General features: G+C 42.8%; 1 protein-coding gene across 1 annotated transcript in view; it reads right to left on the bottom strand.

Moving 5' to 3' along the window:
• Positions 1–888: 888 nt before the first annotated feature.
• Positions 889–23,347, bottom strand: part of LOC308117965 (tenascin-like) — a 54,601-nt gene continuing 32,142 nt past the window's right edge. The window contains exons 8-30 of the mRNA XM_080477098.1: positions 21,412–21,681; positions 20,850–21,035; positions 20,683–20,772; positions 18,687–18,950; positions 17,429–17,827; positions 15,374–15,823; positions 14,200–14,475; positions 11,767–12,039; positions 11,327–11,602; positions 10,972–11,244; positions 8,750–9,076; positions 7,217–7,489; positions 6,864–6,986; positions 5,623–5,766; positions 5,406–5,525; positions 5,143–5,286; positions 4,272–4,402; positions 3,535–3,667; positions 3,102–3,253; positions 2,902–2,998; positions 2,652–2,813; positions 1,795–1,958; positions 889–1,591 (exon numbers count right to left, since the gene is read on the bottom strand). Coding sequence (XP_080333224.1) covers positions 1,481–1,591; positions 1,795–1,958; positions 2,652–2,813; positions 2,902–2,998; positions 3,102–3,253; positions 3,535–3,667; positions 4,272–4,402; positions 5,143–5,286; positions 5,406–5,525; positions 5,623–5,766; positions 6,864–6,986; positions 7,217–7,489; positions 8,750–9,076; positions 10,972–11,244; positions 11,327–11,602; positions 11,767–12,039; positions 14,200–14,475; positions 15,374–15,823; positions 17,429–17,827; positions 18,687–18,950; positions 20,683–20,772; positions 20,850–21,035; positions 21,412–21,681 — 4,838 coding nt within the window. The 3' untranslated portion in view covers positions 889–1,480. The remainder of the gene's footprint in view (positions 1,592–1,794; positions 1,959–2,651; positions 2,814–2,901; positions 2,999–3,101; positions 3,254–3,534; positions 3,668–4,271; positions 4,403–5,142; positions 5,287–5,405; positions 5,526–5,622; positions 5,767–6,863; positions 6,987–7,216; positions 7,490–8,749; positions 9,077–10,971; positions 11,245–11,326; positions 11,603–11,766; positions 12,040–14,199; positions 14,476–15,373; positions 15,824–17,428; positions 17,828–18,686; positions 18,951–20,682; positions 20,773–20,849; positions 21,036–21,411; positions 21,682–23,347) is intronic.

The following is a 23,347-nucleotide window of genomic DNA, read 5'->3' as shown; positions in this document are numbered from 1 at the left end:
ATACCCAAGGAGACACCAGTGGCCTGGAACTACACCAAACACGCACTTTTTTTCTCCTGGAAGTTTGAGGCATGAGTTCAAAATGTGTCCAAAAGCATGCTTTTTTTAAAAAAAAAAAAAAGCAGTATCATTGGGGTCACTGGAGTCTGACCACTGCATCATATGATGAAAGTAGGTCATATCGATTCGTCACATTTGACCAAATCATGTGTCTTTAAAATTGGTCACTCTGCACACTTGTTCCAGGGTGATCGAGTTCCTCTTAGTTAATGGATTTGATGACATGTGTTTCAAAAAAAGTAATATAGATTCCCCCCCCCCCTCCAAAGATTGAAGAGGACTCCGGTTGCAAAAGTGAAAAGATAACATTCATTTTAAACTCAACTTTGGAGCAAAGTCGAGAGCTGCACCTAGAATGGGTCGAGAGGGAGTGAATATTTATAGATACAAACACAAGCAGTGGATCTGCTGTCACAACAAAGCTGAGAAAATCTATGTGGAAATTTCTTGATCGCAAACATTGGACGAGTTTAAATACTACAACTTACCAGCAGTTTTAAACTCATACCATCAAAAATCATTCGAAGACAATAACTCTTTACAATAATTCCTTCAGAAATTAATAAATTAATAAGGGTTGGACCAGAATAAGTGAAAATATGAGTTTTTGTTCCGTTTCTAAGAAAAACATTGAATTTATATGTGAACTCAAGACGTGTTACCTTCATAGTTACCCTGTGTAAACAACACTTTGGACACACACCATCAGCTGATGGTAGAATCCTCCTCCAGCTGCAGTAACGAAACACTGCGGAGAGTAAATAGCGCCATCTGGTGGAAAGAAGGGGCAAATGCTTCGACAGTGCAATAAAGAGAGGGGACACCAACACTGTTTATCAAACTAACATTTTTATTTGTATGGAAGGTTACAGAGCATCGTTTACTCTCTCAAAATAAACAAACCGGATTTTAAATATGAGCAGAAGGTCCAACAGTAAATTTGATGAAAACTTTTCTTGTATTTCTACTGTTTGAGTAGATTAAAAGACGGAGTGACTGAGTAAACGATGAGTTCAGGGGACGAGCCGCCTTTTGACTATGTGCCTTTGACATGTTATTGATTTCAGTGGCTCCTTTTACAATATTTTTTTTACACATGGAAACAGATGTTTGGTCCCAATAACACTCATATGTCAAAGAAATTAACAGCTACTTTCTTTGGAAGGGCAGAAATAATAAATCACACACACAAAAAACACAAAAGTGTCAAATTGGGACATTTACAAAACAAGGAATAATAATAATAAAAAAAAAGATTCTTATTGATTCTTTGGTGTAATGGTACCTGGTAGATTTCTCAAAGTCAATATCTGAATCAGATTCACTGTGTGTTTTTTGAAGTTTTGAAGATGAGGGAAAGATGAAGGTGCAAGAGGAGGAGGATGAGGATGAGGAGGAGGATGAGGAATAATTCATGAGTCTACGATCGCTTTTTTCGACTCTCAAAGTTTCTGAAGTTGGCCGGTCTGAGCTTCATCTCTGCAAACTGGATCGAGTGTTCATGGCCTTTCCAGTGGAACCAGTTGATCCCCTGTTGAAAATAAATAAGAATAAAGTGAAAAAAGTCACACGCAAGGGCCTAAATCTGAGGAGATGCGTAAAACAGATGAATGAATGAGTGCAATTTGTAGTGATAAGTACAAAAGAAGAAATCACTTGAGCAGCCTTCATGTAAACTGGTGGTATTGTGACTCGGCGGCTCCGTGGTGAAACGTGTCTCCGTGGCTAACGTACCTTACTGTGGCTGGTGTCTCCGTATTTCCCCATGAGGTTGACACGGTGACAGTTTTTGTACCAGAAGGCGCCTTTGTAGGACAGAGCGCAGTTTGTGACGGCGATGTCGTTGTCGTTGTCGTAGGTGGAGAACGGCCGGCCCTGATGGTACGTCATGGAGTCCCCTGGTGGCGGCGAGGCGGAACAGCGAGGTTCAGATTCAGGAAAATATAAAAGAATTGTTTCAAAATAAATTATATATTTGCTTTTGGGTCATCTTCATTGGACACTGTACCCTGATGTTAATGAGGAGCTTGCACGCCTATTTATCTTCATAATCAATGCATCTTTTCTTGTTCGTTTTCAATTGAGGTTTAAGTGGTTTTTAACAGTTTTATTTCTACAACAGTTTTACACACGTTTTCATTCTTGTCCTGTATTTAGTGATTTTCTTTCTTTTGCAACAACTTGTTTTGTCCTATTATTCATAAACTTATTCAATTGTGAAGCTTTTTAAATTGAACCATCATATATGAACAGTGTACTGTAAGTAACATTAGCATTAGCATTAGCTGGCAGCCACAGTAGCTGTGTTTGCTTGTTGCTGCTTCAGATCATAGAGCATCTTCCTCCCACTGAACGTGATGAGCGAGCTCATCCAATGTGTCAAGAGCTCTACAATAATCCAGCTTTGTGCACATCATGAAGAGCGTCTCGACTAAAAAAAATACTCGGAACTGTAATCAAGTACTGACATTTTGTAAACTTGCACCACATTTTATTTTGAAGACCAAATCTATCAAGGGTGCACGAGTGTCAGAAACGAATAAAAACTGGACCAATATGAGAACGTGGCCTCAGTCGTACACGTCGCCCACCTGCTGTTCCGCTATACGCTCCTATGTAGAGTTTATAGCGCGTTCTCGGCTCCGCAATCGTGAACTTGTCATACTGAGCGTAGGCCGACTCGCCGCTGTCCCTCAAGTCCACCCGCAGCTCGTAGTGACCCAGAGACGTGATCTTGTGGAGGTTGGAGAGACCTGCGGAGGAGGATTAATGTGTGTTGTGAGGCACGCAGGGTGAAAGGAACGAGAGTGAAAAGAGTCCAGAAAGACGAGGCCGTCTCACCGAGCCAGAACTCATCGTTCATGTTCCCAAAGCCAGCGGTGTAATTCTTCCAGTTCCTGAAGAACTCCAGCTTTCCATTCTGTCGTCTGAGGAAGACCTGGAGACAGGAGACCGGTTATGAGGGACGCGGGAGACTCGCATTGATCACAGCAGGCTTGATCGCCGCTGAACTTGAGCTGCCTCCATGTTGGATTCCTCACCAGCCATCCTCCTCCGTCTGTGGTCATGTCACAGTAAACCTGAATGGGTTGCCCCTCCTCTCCTCCAATGTAGACAGTGTAGAGGCCAGAGTTCGTCTCCCCGTTCAGTAGAATCTGAGCGCAGTCCCTGGGGCGTCTGTACAGCTGCCCGACTGAAAAGCACATATTAAAAAGACATCAGCTCGGAGTGCCTCACATTCATCCACGTTTCATGAAAAATGCATGAAAAGGTGTACAGTGTCGTCTGGGAGGAGAAAAGTCTGGAAAAGAAAAGGTCTGAATGAGGGGAAAAAGCTCAGGCGAGGTGGAAAACAGGCACAGGTGACCTGGCTGGGAGATCAGGCTGAAAGGAAGACGTGATATCTTTCTAGCGTCAGGGAGATTCGGTCGCACGCACAAGGTGAGGAGGAGGTTTGTGTGTTTTTCTGCTCACTGGTCGTGAAGACGGTGGTTACGTGGCGGCTCTTCTGAGCGCCGGCGTTGGCCTGCAGCCTCACGCTGTACTCGGTGGAGCCGCTGAGCTGCGACATGCCGTAGGAGGACGCCGTCGGGCTCAGCACCACTTCCTGCAGCCACAGAAACAGGACACGGGAAGTTTACAGGTTTCAGTCTGTCTCTCTGTGGGTTCTCAGTGCGCCGGTTGCTTCCCATAATTCACTCGGTGCCGACATTTTGTGCGATTGCGTTTCACTGTCTAAGACGGATAAAGCATTAAGTATTGAAGAAGACACAATCCGCATATGTACACACATGCACGTCGAGAGCCATCCTTGACAATAAAAACTGAGCTTGCATGATTTAAAGATGACATAGAGTCGAACCCGAAACAACCAAAAACGAGACACCCGAGGACCTATTGAAGCTTGAAGGGAATACAAGCTAAAAGCCACCTGAAATAACTCGGGTCTGCACCTCTCAGAGAGTTTCATGTAAGGAGAAGAACCTTAAAATCAAAACTAAAACCAGTGAAAGAAAGACAGGTGAGTGAGGTTGGAATATTTCAGGATATGGCTCAGCAGTGCAATTCAAATTCAAAAATCTAATATGAAATTTGCAGTTTGTATCAAAGCGGAGTTTGAATGACTGTTTGGTTTTTCTAAAATGTGGTCCTGGGATAAAACGTTTGGGAGCCATTGAATCACCGCCTGATGTCCTGAGTCCGACACGTACCCTGATGCTGCCCTCAGCAGAGGAGAAGGTGAGTGTGTAGCCGGTGACGGCAGCGTGAGGCGGCCTCCACGTCAAAGTAGCGCCGTCGGTTTGGATGTTTATGGCCGTCAGGTCTCGAGGAGGATCCACACCTGATGGCATCACGACATACAGCAGCGAGGGAAATGTATGAGTGCACGCAGGCTACTTTGGATTTGGCCCATTGTTTAGTGCAGGGGTGTCGGGTGTAGAGGAAGTGGACTAAAACTGCCTGTAAATTACAAATTAAAAAACAAAACTATGCAAGAAGGATGAAGGCTGCAGGAATCTTGTGACAAGATGTGATATATATTATAGTGACAAACAAGATGAACAGTTTTTAAGTGTGAGACATGAGATAAAAGCAGCATTAAAAAAATGTTCCCCACTGCGGGATAAATAAAGTTTCTCACAATAATCCTGACACAATGCTATTGGAGTTCTGCTTCCCAAAGTTTCAATATCGTGTCGTAATCCTGACATCTTCCTTGTGGTTTTGTCTCAAGCAAATCAGTTAAGTTTTGGTAAAAAACTTGCACTATTTTTAATTGTCTGTCAGGATCATTAGAGAGTTAAATTTGAAGCTCGACTGTTTGAGCTCTTTACTGTCACATATATGCTGAATCTTGAAATGAAGCAATGCATCTGGAACACTTCAGGTTTTCGGACTAAAAATTACATTTGACTGATTTCTAAAAAATGTATATATTATTAAAATAAATGGCAGTTTTAAGCATATTTTCCTGAATGACACCATGGAGTCACTAAACGATATTAACGGGACAGCACGAAGGTGAACTCGGGCTTTACGAGGTGACTCATAAGATGACTCCGACCCTTTATCTTCACCCACCCGTGGTGAACTCGGTCACAGCCGAGTCGCTCCGCAGGGCTTCGTTCACAGCTTGAACTCCCACCGTGTAATAGGTTCCTGGAAGGAGGGAGTTCATCTCAAACTCCACTATGTTCCCAGAAACATGCTCCACCACCGGAGACACTGCGGGGAAGAAATCCATTCATCGGTCAAAAGAAAGAAAGAAAAAAAAAAAAAAGATTTGTCATGGATTTTTGTTCCATTATAATGAATATTGATTGAATGCGAGAGGACACACACACCGGTGTCGGCGCTGTAGGTGATGACGTAGCCATCGACGGTGCCTGCAGACGGCTGCCACAGCAGCAGGGCTGAAGTGTCGGTGACGTTGACCGCGGTCAGACCCTGCGGCCGGTCCAAAGCTGGAGGACACGCACACACAGAATAATCCAATCTCTTCAAATTGGCTCTTCAACCTTACAAATGGCGAGCGCATGCTAAAGAGGAGAGTGATCAGACCTGTGGTGACGGTGTCGGTGCTGGGGTCACTCTCCTCCAGACCCTTCACGGCGTTCACGGTCACTTGGTAGGTCTTTCCAGGGTTCATGTTGGGCAGAAGAGCCTCGAACACGCTGCCGTCCACAGTCATCGACATGGGGCTTCCTGAGGAGGAGAAATGCCCAACAATGTTAATGCGCTCACACAGCACTCGTAGATACTACACACCCTTTAAATCCTATTTATATACAGTATATGTTAGGATTTTGTAACTCATATTGAGTTTTGTGAGGCAGATATTGTCTAAAAGTATATTCAAAGTCCTAAAAAGATTCCCTAAAGCAAACCAGAGGTTGACAAGAAAACATTTCTGACTCTGTTATGGTTTGGAGATTAAAAAGTAAACTTATATTACAGATCAATAATACCAGAAAATTATACTTCTGATGCACCGTTTTTCCTAAAGGAGTCGAGATATCTGCGTGTAAATGTATAAAAGTTAAAGTAGTTCATTAAACTCGAATGCTATGTTTCTTAGAAACAATCTAATTGTAGAAAATTATCTTTTTGAAATGTAGATTGTAACATCAGCACGAAGAAACAATTTTTTTTTAAAGCTTTTTTAGTTTTAAAGCAAACAGATTAACAGAAAAGTAGAAATCTCATTATAGTTTTATAATCAAATTCTATTTTTTCCACAAGGTTCACATTGACACTGTATTATTGTCTCAAAACAAGATCAGACGTTTTACCAACATGGGATTTAAAACAGGACAAGAAAAAAGGGCTCGGTTGCTCCTCCTGTCTATATGTGCACGTGTCCTTGAGCAAGGCACTGAACATCAAAATGCTCCCAATGACAATAGTGTGTCAACGTGAATAACATTGTAAAAGTGCTTTGGGGCTGCAGGAGCAGTTATAAAAAGCAAAAATGTGACATTTCAGATGTTTTTAAAACAAGTATATTGTTCACCCTCTTAGAAAAGGTTAAATTTGTTAAAAGAATCTTACTTGTTGAGCTTTTTTGCTTTTTAATTAGACATAAATATGCTGTAAAATTCAAAGCTTTTGTGGCGTAAAACTAAATGAAAACTGCCAAACTAGTGAGGATCAAGTGGAAAAAATAAATAGTTTTACTTTAGTGACTCACATTTATGTAATAACTAAATATAAACACACTGTTCTAAACTACAGATTCAGTATTCTATTGTGATGCGGTCTGCTGCAAGAGGAGGGTGAAGGTCGTCTGAATGATGAAGTACCTCCTTCAAAGGGCACGTAAGTGATGCGGTAACCGTCGACTGGCGCTCGAGGCATGGACCAGTGAACTACGGCTGACGACTCCGTCACTTCGGAGAAGTGAAGTCCTCTGGGATTGCTCAGGCCTGGCGGAGTGCAAAAGGACAAACATTGACGAGAAAATTAAACAACACCGTGGGCAAGAACAAGAAGAGTTCAGGGAATTCAAATTAAATTCAGTAATTTCCCAGCAGGCAGCCTTTAACTGGAGACAGACATGGAGTGAAGCAGAAGGACGAAGACGACTGGTACCTTGGCGATTCTGAAACTGCACATGATCCAAGGTCGTTTTTTTTTTCTTTTTCTTTTCATATACCTGTCTGAGCAATCCCTGTAATTGGCTGCGAGCGCTGGTCCAGTGTGACACCGTAAAGCTCGATTTCGTACTCGGTGCCGCCCACAAGTCCGGTTATGACCTTGGTCCGCTCGTCGCCGCGCACGTTGAGCTCCTGCGGGTGCCTTAGCCTCTTGCTGTCTCTGACTTTGATGACAAATCGGTCGAACAGGTCTTCGTCGGCCGTCCAGGACAGGCGGAAACTGTCCGCCGTGACGTCCGAGACAAAGAGATGCTCCACTTCCGGCTCGGCCTCTGGTTAGACAGGGAAACATGGCGGGGTAGAGTTTGGTGGTTACCTCGGAAATACTCAGCAGCTTCTGAGAGGCGGGCGGAGGAGTCGGTTTGAGAGAAGATCAGCGACCAGGAAAAGAGGTTTTATCCAAGTGGTAGAGCGGGATACAGTCCAGCCACCTCAGGCATCCGTTAGTGTGGGTGCATCAGAAGAAGAGTGCTGCAGGTTCTTTTAAAAGACAAGACGCTTTCTGTAGACGTCAGATCTGACTGAAGGGTTTCAACAGACGAGGTCCCCATGCGTCCTTTCGGCCAGTGCATTCAAGAAATAACCAAACAAAAATTAGAAATGGACTCAACAAGACATTTCATGCTCAAAATGTCTGTTTGATATTCAGTGTTTTCCAACATGTGGAACTCTAACTTCACTCAGTGACCCATTTCCGTTCGACTGGAGTTTTGATCCCGTTCGATAAAATCAGCATGGAAAGTCATCAAAAGACCAATCAGAGAAATGAAGTGAAGGAAAACACGTTTTAAAATATGAACGCTTGCTCATATTTTGAAGCTAAGAGGAAACAGACGGGGGTGGGGGAAGCGGTTCTGCGCGTCTGGTCCTCCCAATGACTCGGCTGCATACCGAGAAAATACTCTAGATGGAGAGAGAGTGAGATCATTCTGGAAAAGAAGAGCTGTTATAAATCAAAGGTAGGGTTAGGTAAGGGTACGGCGCTGAAGCCTCACCATCAAAACATGGCTTTCAAATAATGTGGATATACTAAATGAGTAATTACATTCACATTCTCCTTGAAGACCCCATTCAAACAATACGTTAAGATCGTTTCCGTGATAAAATATTTCAAATTAGAACGACCCCATGAATATGCATAGCAATAATGGGGCGGGGCTAAGAATGGAAACATTTCTATTGGATGCCGAGCGAGGACAACGCCCTCGATTACAGAAGGAATCATCAAACATTAACATTGTTTTACGGACAGAAAAATAGTTTTTAATGTGAAAAGTACACTAGAAATAGGTTTTTTGACTTGAATTGTTTGAAGCAGATGAAGTGATAAGTAGACACAAGATCAGAACTTGAGTTTAATTTTCAATTTTTATGGGATCTTTAAGGTTATTTAGAAATAGAAATAAGGAGGGGGGGGAGCAGCCTTGTTGTGATGGTGAAGCTTCAGAATAAATGTGCTGGAAGAGAAACAGGAAGTGGGACTGTTTGGTTTTAGTAAGAGGTGGGGCCTTGCAGTGCTCTGTGAGTGGTACCTGTCACAGCCACTGTAGTCAGAGGCCGAGAGAGGAGCCCTGACTCTGACACCCCGGTCAGCCTGACCTCATAGCCTATGCCGGTGATGAGGCCCCAGATGTCCCAGTGGCTCTGGTTTCCCGGCACGGTGAACTCCTGAGGCTCCAGCAGCCAGCCGGAGTCTGTCACCACTATGTGAAAGCGCCTGAAGCCGCCATTAGAGGGGGCCGACTCATCCTGCTGCGGCGGCGGCGGCGGCTGCTGCTGCTGCTTCACCTCCCACGACACACGGAAGCCGTAGGGGGTTATGTTGGAAATGGTCAAGTTTTCCACTTTGGGCAAAGGAGCTGGCAGGGTTCGATCGGAGGGGGAACGAGAATCCATTAGGGGGAATAATGTGTGCAATGATTGCAAAAGCAGAGGGTTTAATGGAGCTGACAACTGAGTAGATTATAAATATACTCAAATCAAAGACATTATGAGCAAATCTTGCATGCATCTTATAGTGCTTCACTTTGCATTCTCGACTTCTTGGTTCTTTACATTTCGCCTCATCAATTTTTGATCCTGTTACACATTTTATCCTATAGTATTATATTGTGCAACGCAGCATTTGAATCAAATAAACATTTCTTTCACTTTTATTGCATTTTATTTCATCTCTGAATAACCTGTAACACGCTTTGCTCAACGAGTTGTTTTTCAATGTGCTTCATTAAATAAACTTTGATTTGACGCTTCCTCGCCAAAACATTTCTCAAGCGACATGTTGAGTTTAGTTGGCGCCAAAAGAGTCCCAGAACAAGAAAATTATGCCTGGAAAATTAGATTCATTTAATCAGACCTGAGGAGCTTCAAACAATAATGTAAAGCGCTCTGTGTTCCATTTTACTTTTTGAAAAGTGCTCTATAATTAATGATTGATAGAACAAAGAATTCCATATTACTGTATGTTAACGTCATTTTTCACCGGCTTGAGCTCAAAGCAACATTATGGATAATAAAGAAAATATAAATAACCTTAGAGAATGTTGGAGAATAATTCAAAATTGTGTCACAGATTTATTTACTCAACTTTACAAGCTACACAAAAGCCAGATTATGGCCTCAAAAGCAATACTACTTAGTACCAGTAGGTGGTGTAGTGAGTCCTAGCTGTACACAGCCTTGCTGGGGATTCTAAACAACAATTATATCACTATTTAGAGCTTATACGAGTCAACACGAGTTAACAAAGGTTTCTACTCTCTAAAGCCACTTTGCAAGGAAAAGGAATCAAGGTTGATGGTGAACTTGCTGCACATCATCCAGTCTGTCTGATTGGCGCCTAATACACAATATTATACTAATCCTGTAGGTGAGAGCCGTACCAACATCACCCACGTGCTCTAAAAAAACTTATAAATCCATCCTCAGCCAGTAGTTTGCTGTTCAGTGATAGCTGGATACCTTTTTTATGTGATCTATTGAGCCACAAAACTGTAAACTATAGGTAAAATATAGGAAACAAACATCTCATACTGACTTTGCTTGGTCCATTCAAAATATATAATTGGTGCAGATAATGAGAGCACAAGTTGTACTAAAACACATTACGATGTATAATATAATACGCCTTTGTTGGAACTGCTTTCTCCCAAGAATGTCGATGCTGATGCTACTACAAAAAGTAATAGATTGCATCATATTAGTGTCAGTTAAATTGTGTGACATGTTCTAATTTTCCAGTCTCACAACACTAGACATGATGCAATGAAGTGGTCAACGGTGTCTTTTCAAACTTCATCAAGTCTTTAAAACACACTTAAATTTTCAGCAGAACAGAGAGACGAGCACTATGGCGACTCAACACTGTCAACCAAGGCCCAAAGTGGTATTATGCTCAAATATTGTAGTTTTTAATGCTCACGTATTTCTGTTGCCAAAAACCCCCATCGTATATTCTACCTGCAATTTATTGCACCTTTGCTATTCAGTATTGTGTCAGACTTTGAGGCAAAGTTTTATTACTATTTATGAAACATAAAGCCGTTTTGTGCATGAGAAAAAAAGATGTATTAAGATGCATGTCAAGTTTGCTCCTAATGCATCGATTTAACCAACAGGTAAAATGTCTTTGCTCTATCAAACTGACAATTTATAAGACACAAGTGCAAAAGGTAATTTAGTCCCCCCCACCCAAAAAAAAGCTTTGTATGCAAAACCTTTAGTTACTACAAGATGCGAGTAAAATACATAGTACCTGTAAAAGCATGGGCTATCACAGAGGGGGTGTGGCGCCCGTGAGAAATGCCATACAGCTCAATGCCGTAGCCCGTGGCGTCCATCAGGTTAGAGATGGTAAAGTTACGGGCTTCCCCGGGGAGCCTGAACTCCAGCGTGTCAGACTGCTGCTCGGGGTCACTGACCCGGATAACAAAGCCATCAAAGTGGCCCGACACAGTGCTCCAGGACAAGCTGAGGTTATGTGGACTCGCAGACGAGGCGGCTACGGGTCCCAACAGTGGGACGTCCTCTGAGTGAGAGAAGAACACGGCTTTTCAGTCACGTCGTGCGGCGGATACATGCAGTGTCACGGAACGCATGTAATGGGATACCTGTTGCGGCTACGGCGAGCAGCGGCTGTGAGTTGCGGCGGCCGCCAGCGCTGGCGTACAGCTTTATGTTGTAGCCGGTGCTCGCTTTGAGCCCGGCCATTACCGTGGAGCGCGCGTCTCCCGGCAGAGTGCGCCCCATCGCCTGCGAGGGCAAAGCCGACTCTCTGACCTCGACTATGAACTGATCAAATGCCTTCTCTCGTGCCCGCCACGACAGAGAGAATCTGTCTGAGGTAACGTTAGAAACTACGAGCTTGGACAAATCAGGCTCTTCAGCTACAGGGGAGAGAAAAATAAAAAAAAGCATGAAATCTGTGTTTTTATTTAGAAAAAAAATAAAGTGCAATGTATGCATGCAAGGCCCAAATGGACAAATTTGTAAAGCTCATAATGATCAACCCTGTTCTCTATAAGATTTAACGCAGAAAAGATCAGAGTACCTGTTGATGCAACAATACTGACAGCGTTCGTTCGGGATCCCTTGAACGTCCCGTAGAGGTAGGCTACATAATCAGTGCCGGGCCGCAGCCCCGAGACGTCGTGGGACTTTACACCGTGGGATATGTTATACTCCACTGGCTCCATCAGCCAATCAGAATCAATTATCTCCAGGATAAAACCATCAAATGCTCCACGAGTGCCGTTCCAGTGGATCGAAAAGCTCTCTGAAGTTATGTTTGAGATATATAGTTTGCCAACCACTGGCTGATTCACTAAAGAAAGAAACCAGGATTAGATTCTTTTATCAAAGCCGTTAAAAAACAAACACAAAGGAGATTACATGGATGTGTTGCACTACAGGGGCACTCACCGCCACCACCAGCAATCCCTGGTAGTCTGAGTAGCTCAATAAAAGATTAAATACATGCAAATAAAAAGCAAATGGAAAAAGTCCTCCACCACACCTTAGATATAGCAACAGTACGAATTACTGGAACCCCCCGATTAAAAAATTTAATAAAATGTTTACAGGTGTTCGAAAAGAAAAACATAAAGTTATTTTATACCATATAATCACTTAAAAATCTACCATGGACTAAAATTATTAGCACATGATTTGTTCAAGGATCTATAAGGTTGGAGAAGTTATTACCTCAGTGGCGTTCAGCGCCCCCCCCCCAAACGTTTTCAGGTCAATTTAAGAAAGACTTTTTTTAATAGCCTCCTTTAATTTGTGCTTAAAAATCAGAAAGCTTCTGATCAAACTGTTTTCATATACTGGCTAAGACATTTCTCTTTAAAATTGTTGAGCAATCGTTAGATTTAGAGGCAGAGAAGAAGCCACGCAGCATGATGATACCTCCACCATGCTTCACTGTAGGGAGGCTGGACTTTGGCTTTATGAGATTAAACAGGTGGCCTACAAACAAATGAATAAACTGAACTTAGAGGTTTTAATTAATTATATATATATATACATATATATAAAACAAATATGCGTGTTGTGAAAATTGGTTAATTCCAGCTGAGCGTGAAGCTCAAACCCCTGGAAGGTGCACTATGTTGCACAATAAAGCATGAGTGCCACGACAGCCACGACTAAAGTCATAATTTCTCAATTCTGCACGTCAAGCAATTTTGAACTAATCTAATCTAATAATTCAATCAAAGGTTATAAATAATTGTCTCTAATATTTTATGTCAGTATTATACTTCACTCTATAAAAATATCTTTTGCTTTTATTAAATATTCTGATTATAATCGTTGAGTTCTTTGGCATTTATTTTTATTTATTTATTCTCAGACATTCCGGGGTACCAGTAATTCTGCACAGCACTTTAGCTTAAACCAGTTGCACCTGGAGATTATCTTAACAAGAACAATGAGCAACGTGTAATGCGAAGGAGTGAAAATCAAAAAGCTTTTATTGTAAATGGCTGAAAACCTTAATCTAGACTGTAAGTTTAAAGGAATTAAGTGGTGATTAAAATGTGTAAATATGATTGAGGAGAAAGGCTGACTGCAGAATTGCTCATGCGGTCGGTGTTTTGGTTTTGATCAGAGGATAAAATCTGCATAATGCTGCAAATGTAAGCAGACAGCTGAAGAGATGCAGCGTTAATGAGAAATGCAGTTAAGTTGCATGCAAACGTGCAGCAGGCCGGAAACAAGGAGGAATTAGGAGTTAACCTCAGATTGCTGATGTACATATTTCTTTTACCTTGATTAAAGTCAAGAAGATTTAATCATTTGCCACCTAGCAGTTCAAAAGGAGACGAGGACATTTACTTCAGAGTCGACGAAGCGTTCTTCATGTCACTCACACAGACCGACAGACCTCAGACCAGATGAACACTGCGAGCGCTCGCACATCCACGGGCAAATGATCTTTCAAGGTTAATCAATGACACACTGAATGAGGGCTGATGGGGTGAAATGAGACGGTCACACTGTTGCCGTGTGACGAAAGGGGTCTATGGGGGGGGTTATTGGTTTGCTTTTGCAATCGTTGCAGCACGTCAGCGTCAGACCGGACCACGATGCAGGGATGCTCCAGGGAGACGGGGGAGGGGGCTTCATGCACTTTGAAAGTTGGGGGTGAACATATGTGGGGGCGGGGGTTTGCTCGGCTCAGAGATGCGACTGGAGTGCGCATCACGCCGCCCGCTCTCAGCGAGACAGACACAGTGGCTGGACGGCGAGGAGACGCTGGTTAAGGATGAAGCAGTTCAGTGACGGACGAGAGGCGCCAGAAGAGAAATGAGGTTACAGTGATGGTTGTTGTTGCTCCATGCAAGCGAGATGAAGACCGCAGAAGAGTGCGACAGATCTAATTTCTCGAGCGTACAGATGCCGAGTGAAATATTTTCTACGAGAGGAAAGGAGGAAAGTTCAGAGGATAAAATACTGCAACGCTGCGAGCTGCAGGTACCTGTGGTGGCTTCACCGTACACGGGCTCCAGGAAGGAGCCCTCATACATCCCATACAGGCCAACCATGTAGCTGGTGTTGGGGTTGAGCCCGGAGATGCCCAGGCTCAGAGCGTCTCCGGACAGAGTGAGGTTTTGGCTCTCTGCGAAATTCTCCAGGTTTGTTACCTCAATGACAAAGGTCTCAAACTCCCCGCCCGAGGGGCTCCAGGACGCAGTGAAGCTGTCCCATGTAATATCCGAGATGGTGAGGTTCACCACCCTCAGCTTCAGCTCCTCTGGGAGACAGACAGATCAGACGGGGGTCAACCATTCCATTCATCTCAACACACATTGGTCATGAATAGGACTGAGAGTTGGGGCCAAGGTGGGAACAAAGATTGGAGATAAAGTAAAAACATATAATTGCAATATAAAATACAATAATCTAGAGAAAAAGTTAGGCTATTTTGACTTTTTTTTTCTGATGGATGGAAAATAGTCAAAAACTTTTTTTTTTCTAAATTAAATAATAAAATGAACAGATGTCTGTAGTTCTTTTCCAAAAAAATCTATGATTTAAAATCTAAATACTGTAGTGTAGCTATTGGACACTTAGCCAGAAATATGACTCAAAATAAAATCTTAAATATTCACTCAAAATATATAAATATTCAATATCCGTTGTATATTTTCTAACATTTTGTTATTTATTGAGTTTAAGCTTGCAGTACTTTGATTTTAATGTGTATTTCTAGATACATTTTGCATGTAAAATTGTAAATTAAAACCTTTAATCATGTAAATAAAATACATATATACAATTTTTAATCCTATACTACTTTTTGTATACATTGACATATCTCATACCTGTATTGATATTGGCTTAAGCCTAATTTGTTTTATATGGAATATTCGTACATTTAGCAGACATGAGTTTCTGCAAAGAGTTTTTTACAAAGATTAAAATCATCTTGAATTTTAAATTCAATTAAATAAATTTTAGCTTTTCCTTCCTGTAGTAATATAAATCAACAATTTTGTAATTGTGTTTGGGCTGTGGTCGTTTGCTGTAGTAAAGAAGAAATATGAAGCGTATCTGTTAAAAAAAACCAAAAAAAAACAAAACAGCAGCTTCTGAGCCATCCTGTTTGTTTGTGGCGAATGCCTACAATGAGAAATATTTGCTCCATGTACCTGTGGTGGCAAAAACTCTGAGAGGTAAAGATCGCTTCCCTTCCAACAGGCCTTGCAATGTAATATTATAAAGTGTGGAGGGGGACAGCCCCTCGATTTCAGCCGTCCTGGTATTTCCTGGCAATGTGCTCACGTGAGGCCGAGCCGCTGCTGACGAAGCACTGAGCTCCACCAAAAAGCTATCGAACGCCTCATCAGGCGCCGACCACGCCAGCCGGACACTCGTGGCAGTTACATTGACTGTGAGATTCCCCGGCAGCTCCACGCCTGAGCCTCCGAGCTCAATCCCAGAGCTCATTACACCACGGCCGGAGGTGGAGGGGGCTTCAGCGTTCACGGGCCCGAGGGGCTCCGAGCTTTGAGGCGCTCCGGTGTCCGGGGGAGACTCTGTGGTCGATGGCGCATCTTTGATGCTCAGAGCGAGCACATTCGGGGAGGTAGGCTGCGGCGCTACAGTGAATAAAAGCAGTTAAATGAGTGAATTCCTCACTGGATCTACTGATGACTGTAACAGATCCTGCAATGAAAAAACTGCGTTAGAAGAAGAAGAAGAAGAAGAAGAAGAAAAAAAAGTCACAACAGTTCAGATCTTCTCTTCTCCTCTGCAGATTAACTATCCCGCGTTCCAGCAGGACAGTTCGGTTATGAAGCATGAACATCTGATGCGTTAATGGCACGCGGGTGGGTGCCATTAACCTGTTGAAGGCGCCGAGTAGCCCACCGCAGTGAAAGTACACGGTCGCCTTCAAACCGATGACGAAGCCATGCACAGCCGCTCGGCTTCCCGCTGCTCAAGAGAAACGCTGCGGCGGCGCGTTCACGGCATGCGAGTGACGTTCAGTGTAATTTCCTCCGACAGAATCGTCTTAATTCTGTAAATGGGATGAAGGGGGATGAACGATGGGGGTGGAATTAGTGTGACAAGGCTTTCAGAGGACAAAATGGGTTGCATTTTAAAACCTCGAATGCAGGGAGAAATTGGGGCAGGCAGCTCCTGGGGCAGCGTACCTGCAGGATTTACCGTTTTCAAGCTTGGAGAATATCCGGCTTGTCACTGACTTACTCCAGTAGCATTTAAGTGTGACGTTTTTTTTTTTTGTGTCATTTGAATTTGCTGGTTTAATAATCTACCTTTTCAAAGATTGAACTCCAATCTATAGAGTGCATTTTACAGGGTGCATGAATTGGTGCTGACAGAATGAGCTGGATTAGACACACATGCGGTCTGTTTTGAAGAGGTTTCCCCTAAGCTCACTGGGAACTGAGCCGGAAAGATCCAGGATTAATTTAAAGTAAGTGAAACTGAGCAGGAAAACATGAGGGTCGCTATATATTCACAGAAAAATATGCAGAAACAAGCACAACTACTGAATCGGAAAAATGAAAGAATATTTTATACATATAGAAAAATGTGCACAAAAACGCAGGATTAATATACGCTCCATTAATATTATATATTATATTATATTCATTTTAAATGGAATGTAGTTACTTGGAAATTTTATATACATCCTGAAAATTCAGGATTACAGTGTACTCACTACAAATAGACGATGAAGACCTGATTAATGTCTGATTATTGAAGGATGTGCAGAAACATTTAATATTATAGTAAAATAAAATGTGTTGGATGAACAAAAGTCTATGGATATTTAATAAAAGCAGGAAAAAAAGCAGGAAACTGGAGTTGGAATAATAATCCATCTTAACTTATAACACAACGATTAGGTAGTTTTCATATAGGGCTGCCTGCTTTTTGTCTTTGCCACTGAAGTACCGGCTCGTTCTTTGTCATTTCTTCTTGCATTTGAGCGTTTGGATGCAACAAGCTGCCGCAGTACTGAGGCCTCATTAAATGATGAGATGAAAACGATGAAAACAAAGTCCCTTCCTGGGTTCATCTTTTACCGGGATCATGCCAGAAGTTATGAAGGCGATGGAGGCGACAAAAACTATTGCAGAGAAATCTGGCATGCAAAATCATGTTAACGTGACCCAGAGATGCTTTGACTGATGGGAGAAGCTGTCAAGCAGCAGCAGGAGGTAAACTTGTACCTGTAACTGCAACAGCTTCAAGTAGCGCAGATCGCTGGCTACCCGTTACTCCGAAGAGTTTTATTTCATACTCTGTTGATGCATTCAGGCCCTGGATTCGAGAGCCGCGAGCATCTCCGGGAAGTTGGATCTCTCTCACATCCCACGGCTGCCGAGCGTCGTTATATTCGACTGCAAACTTATCAAAGAGGCCGTGAGCCTCGAGTTTCCACGAGAGGTCGAATCCTTCAGGCGAGAGGCCCGAGACGGTCAGCGCCCCGAGCTCGTCCTCGGGCTCCATCCCAGAAAACGTGGACTCAGACGGGTCTAAGTACACAAAGCTAATGACATTGTCCTCCGAGCCTGCGGGGGGCGCTAACTCGCGGTCGTCCGAGTCGGCTAAATAAAAAGTAAAAGAGGCTACAAGAAAAACAAAAGAGGAACAAATGAAGAAAACAACAGTTTTGACGTTATTCAGTGTGTGATAGTTTGATGTGCGGTTTAATAAACTGCAAGTAAATGTGAAAAGAAGAAGAGCAGCTGGTGTGTCTCTTCAGTCAGGTCACCTGGAAAAAGAAGAATGTTAAACACATGATCCCACGTTCCTGTAGATGGATGGAAAACACAGTAAGACCTAATTATTTACGGGAAATACATTATTGCTGTGAATGTAAATAACTTTGGTTGCCACTCTGCTTTACAACCGAGGTGTTCCTACAGAGTAAACACAAACAAAAAACAAAAGATACATAAATCAAATTCATCAATTTATTTTTTAACCTAAACTGATTTCCATTATTCAGAAAAGCTAATCAGAATAAGTGTATGTGATATAAATTATACTATATCAATACAAAATTTAATAATATTGGAATTAAGCCTGATTTTATATGTAAAACAATTTGATTGAGCTCTAAAATATCAATGCATATGTGCTCATATAAAATATGTTAAATGGTGATTCTCTCCTCGTGAAAGAGTTTTCACAGTTTATTGTATGATAAATTTGAACGTTTATTCAGACTATGATGATAATTAATGCTATAATGATATCCAAAGTTTGAATAATAGGATGTTGAAATTTGATAATTCCTTTTTTTTGGGAGGTTTAGTGAAGGTGAGAAAATAAAACATTCCAAAATAAATTTTAGCATCATAGTTGATGTCATTTTCTCCTGTGTGAAACATGTTTTAAACCATATACCAGCACACATTTTGGTTCTCGCCGTCTCATCAGTGTGTTATTCGATGTCATGTGATGAAACCGTTTCCCACCCACCTGTGGACGCAGACAGGGAGACGGGCCTGCTCCTCTTGTGTCCCCGCTCTGCCGTGAGAGTCAGGGTGTATCTCATCCCGGGCGTCAGGCTGTGCAGCATGTGGCTGGTGGCCGTGGCCGGGACCGCCACCTCCTCCACCACACCGTCTCTGGAGACGTAATCCAGCTGGTAGCCGCCGACTTTGGCCTGCGGTTTCTGCCACCTCACGGTGAGAGACGTCTCCGTGGACTCCACCTGTTCAAACTCTGTGGGAGGATCGATGTCTGTCCAAAGAGACGAGGAGAAGAGGGCAAGGGGACCAATTACAAGGTGCAGTAAGGTGTTTAAAAAAAACAAACAAACAAAAAAAACTTGATGTAGAAAAGCTTTTTTGAAGTGACACAGTGCAGTGTAGAAAAAAGGGAAAATAGCTTCTTCAGTTGATTAAACCCAAAACAAAATTCTTATTGGTTAGAAGTGTGTGTTTGACTAGGAATATAACAAATTTCAAACATTAAAAAACTCTAGGCTGTACTTAGAACTTGCACGAATTCACAGCAAAAGCAGATTCTTATCTTTCGTCCATTTTAGAACATTTTAATAACATTGCAATGTTAATGTGTTTTTTTTATGTTTGTTTTCCATGAAAGATAGTCAATTAAAATCTAATTATTTCCAAGTAAATGTTTTTCCTTTTATCATATACTACTAAAGCAAATTTTCTTTTAGAGGTAAATTAATTTGTAATCAGACAAAAACATTTGTGAGTTTATTGTTTGTTCTACTTGTCAGAATCTGGAGTAACAACATCGTCTCCTTAACTCCAAAAACTATCCAAGTTAAGATTTCAACATGGCCGTGTGCAGCGGGAGATTTCATCATAAACCGTGTTTCAATATTTTCACAGCATTTGGAAGATTATTTTAGCATCATGTCAGTGAATCGTACGTGCAGCTCTGAGGTTACAATGTGCTTGTGAAAGATATAAGATGTAATGTTTTTATAATTTATTGTTTAAAAGACATAATATCAGAATATAACACTTATCAATGTGAATTATATTTTTAAAAAGATAATCTTGGAGGTTATTTGTTGAAAAAATGAGAGATTAAAAAGAACTTCTCAGGATGAATTAAAGCGGTCGTTATAATGCTGCTGCGTTGTACAGAGTGACTGAGATACTGACGAATAATTCCTCAAATCCAAACGTCATCAGACAAGCCTCCATTACTGTGTTTAGGAGGATCAAAGTGGTTGTACATGGAGAGTTCAACATTTTATCAGTGAACAAACTAAAAACTTTGAGAACCACAGCTCTAAATGCATGAACGTTGGCAGTTCTTCTGTACTAGAAATCACTGAATATCATCTCATTTCCTCTCATCACGTCAGCAGATGAGAGGAAACGTGAAATGTGAAATATGGCATTCATATACGTAGATCAAAGGTAAAAACAAAAGAGAAAAAAGCTATATGTTGCTATTAAACCTATTAAACACTAGGTTTAGATCGGATTTATCCGGTAAGAACTCAACGGCTTTTAAAACGTATTAAAAAGTGGAAACAGCAGCAGGATTTCCTCCATTAGGCTCATCAATTAGAATCTGCTGCTTCAGCATTTCTGTGGCTATCGCATCCTGCGTTTGGTCCGTTTGGAGTTTAATTCAAACGTGAACACAACACAGATGAGACGGACTGCAGCAGAGCGTGCACAGTGCAACGCTAACAATTCCACAAATGGAGTGAAAGAAGTGAAGTAAAACAGGATGTTGTATCTACCGAGGGTCCAGGCCCTGAAATTAATGAACTTCACTGATAGACTCCTGTCCCATTCGGCTCTGGAGGATGGACGTAACACTTACGAACACTTATCGACGGCAGTTGTTACACTCTGAGGAACCATAAACTATTTCACCCCATTAGTTTCATTTCATCACCCAACGTGTATCAACACGGCTCCTCTATCTGTGTATTTATGAAGCAGAGTGAGCGTTGAGTGTTTGTACAGCTGCTCACCGGTCGCTGCGTTGCTCGTAGCAGGGAAGCTCTCTCTCTCGTTCTTCACTGCCGTCACTCCGATCCCGTACTCCGTCCCCGGCCTCAGCCCTGCCAACGCAGACCGTGATGTGACCATAACGGTTTGAGTGTGTGGCGATGAATGCGCTCCTCTTTGGACCCCTTACCTGTGATGGTAGCCTGCGTGGCGAGTCCCGGCCCTCGTGGGAACACTTCCTCGCCGTGGACGGCTCCGGAGATGGGGCTGAATTTCACCCGGTAGCTGTCGACGTCGGCCTGGCTGTTGGTCCACTCCAGAGTGATGCTGCTGTCCGTCTGAGACACGGGCTGCAGGTCTGCAGGGGCGTCCAGGGCTGGAGGAAACACAGGAAAGCAGCACGAGGCCAAACGCAGGCGATTCAATATTCACAGCACAGCATGTTCAGCTGTAGAAGAAATTATCACAATGTTTGTTTGTTTGTTTGTTTGTTTACGCGACCTCCAGGGAAGCTTTTTCTGCACTTTATCGGCTCTGTGATTGTCGCTAAAAGTAACGGCTCATAATTACACGCTTTTAATTCTGAAAAGCTCCAGTAGTTTCCTCAAATTGCTGGGTCTTCTAGCTCCATCAAACAAACATCACTAAACTGAGGCGAAAATTGTTCACGCAGTAGAAATCAGCATAAGTGCGCATGTTGAATCCCGAGATGGAAGCTTTACCCTTCAGCAACCAACAAGCTGCAACGCTACCTGTGGTGAATGAGGTGGTGACGGGGTCGCTGCTGATGTCGTCGCCTCTGGAGACGAGCGACACGGTGTACTCGGTGTCCGGCTTCAGGCCGCTGATACTGTACTGCTTGTCCGGCGGGGACACGTCCACTCTGGTTTCCTCAGCCGGGTCGGAGGTCGGCGCGTAAATCATAGTGACTCTGTTCATGGGGACCACCGGCTGAGACCAGCTGATCAGAGCCGAGGAGTCCGTCACGTCCTTCGCCTCCACCTGTCGTGGGCCGTCTATCTCTGCAAGAGGGAATTAAAATCATTGAAACAATGCTCACATGTTTGAGGAGCTACTTTGGAGAGTTCGTTGTCAAAGTTTACTTTTGCTATGTCAATGGCAGATGGTCCACGTCTATAATCTGGAGCATAGTTGAAAGGTGTTTATTCTTTTTCTTAAATATTCACAGCCGAGTATTTTGAACTCGTCACCAAAATCAAACAGAGTCCTATAATTCACCACCTAACAAATGCAGGACATACACATCCGTCTCCAAACGGAGAAAGATTACACATAAAGCCGATGTAACTCCAGCATAACAATCAATGTCACACAGAAATAGTGCATTTGTTATCCAGGGGGCAGTGGTCAGTCTAGATGTGAGTGCAGCAGGCCTCCAAAGTTGAGATGAGACGTGAAAAAAACCAACTGCTTTAATCAGGGTATGTTTTTTTTTAAGGCCTGGAGCCAATTCTAGTTTTCACAGGGTGAAAGGGAGATTAAAACCTTGGACAGGACAGGAGTCGAGTATTGACATTTAAGTGAAGCCTAATGAGCGAACAAAAGCATGAACCTCTAACTTAAAAGCAATAGGGACTTCATTAGGACTTCATTAGATTGTAGAAACCCCTTAATATGTTTTCATTTAGCATCTGGAAATCAAATTTTGACAACCTCAGAGGACGCAACGCCTCGGGGGCTTTTGTGATGTCTGGTACCCTTCCAAAAAGGTTCCTGGACCCCAGGTTAGGAGCCACTGGATTCACCTCGCAAGCAACTCATTGGGAAGAAGCCAGAGTATTCAGAGAAAATGTCCAGGCCAATGAGAACAAGTAAAGTCAACCCAGGATCGTAGGTTTTGTGAGGCGACTACTTTGACCCAACAAACAGGAGATGAAACTCATTTGGACCATACAGCATAGACTGTTTAAAAGAAAAAGACTAAACTGAGGGAATAGATAGAGTCAATGACACAAAGTCCGCGTGACCTCTCTTGGGATGGAAAAATGACTAGAATTTACACAAACACAACCTCTCAAGACACATTTTCACTGATCAGGTCCGCCAGCCAAACCTCCCGCGTCGGAAGAGAAGTATTTCCTTTATGTTCTGGACCTGCGCTGAAAGAAACCCGGGAGGCTTAACGAACGGTTTATCCATCATTCGCCGGTGGGAGCCGTGTCGGGTTCCTGCCTATGCTAATAAATGACATCAGGAATGAAGCGGTGCGACTCCCGCCGGGAGCGAATTGACACGAATCTGGAAACCGAAACGACTTTTCCATGTGCGGCGAAAGCCGTTCGGCCCTGGCGGGCCATCGGGGCTGCACGAGCAGCTGGAAGCGTTTCCACGTAATGTATGGAGTGACGCTGCCATAAACGTCTCAACGTGAAGAGAGAAAGAACTAAAGCCAAGATTTAGTGAAAGTGAAAAAAAAAGGACTTGTACGACACGGTCGCGCTCGGCTGAGGTCCAATTTGCGTGAGTTATTACGCTTTAAATAAAATTGGTGAAAGGGAGCCATGGCGACACAGCGGGGATTTCCTGCTGTAACTGTAAGGAATTTCACTTTGTCACATCGATGTATTTCCGTATCGTGAAGTAAAGTTATTGTAGCCAACCGAAATACTAATAGGTGCCATAAAGAAGATGAACTTTTACAAAAGCCAAATGGACGTTTTCAACCAT

This window comes from Lipophrys pholis (genome assembly GCF_963383615.2).
Source record: "Lipophrys pholis genome assembly, chromosome: 12".
Classification (NCBI taxonomy): Eukaryota; Metazoa; Chordata; class Actinopteri; order Blenniiformes; family Blenniidae; genus Lipophrys; species Lipophrys pholis.
This window is presented reverse-complemented; position numbering and strand designations above follow the sequence as displayed.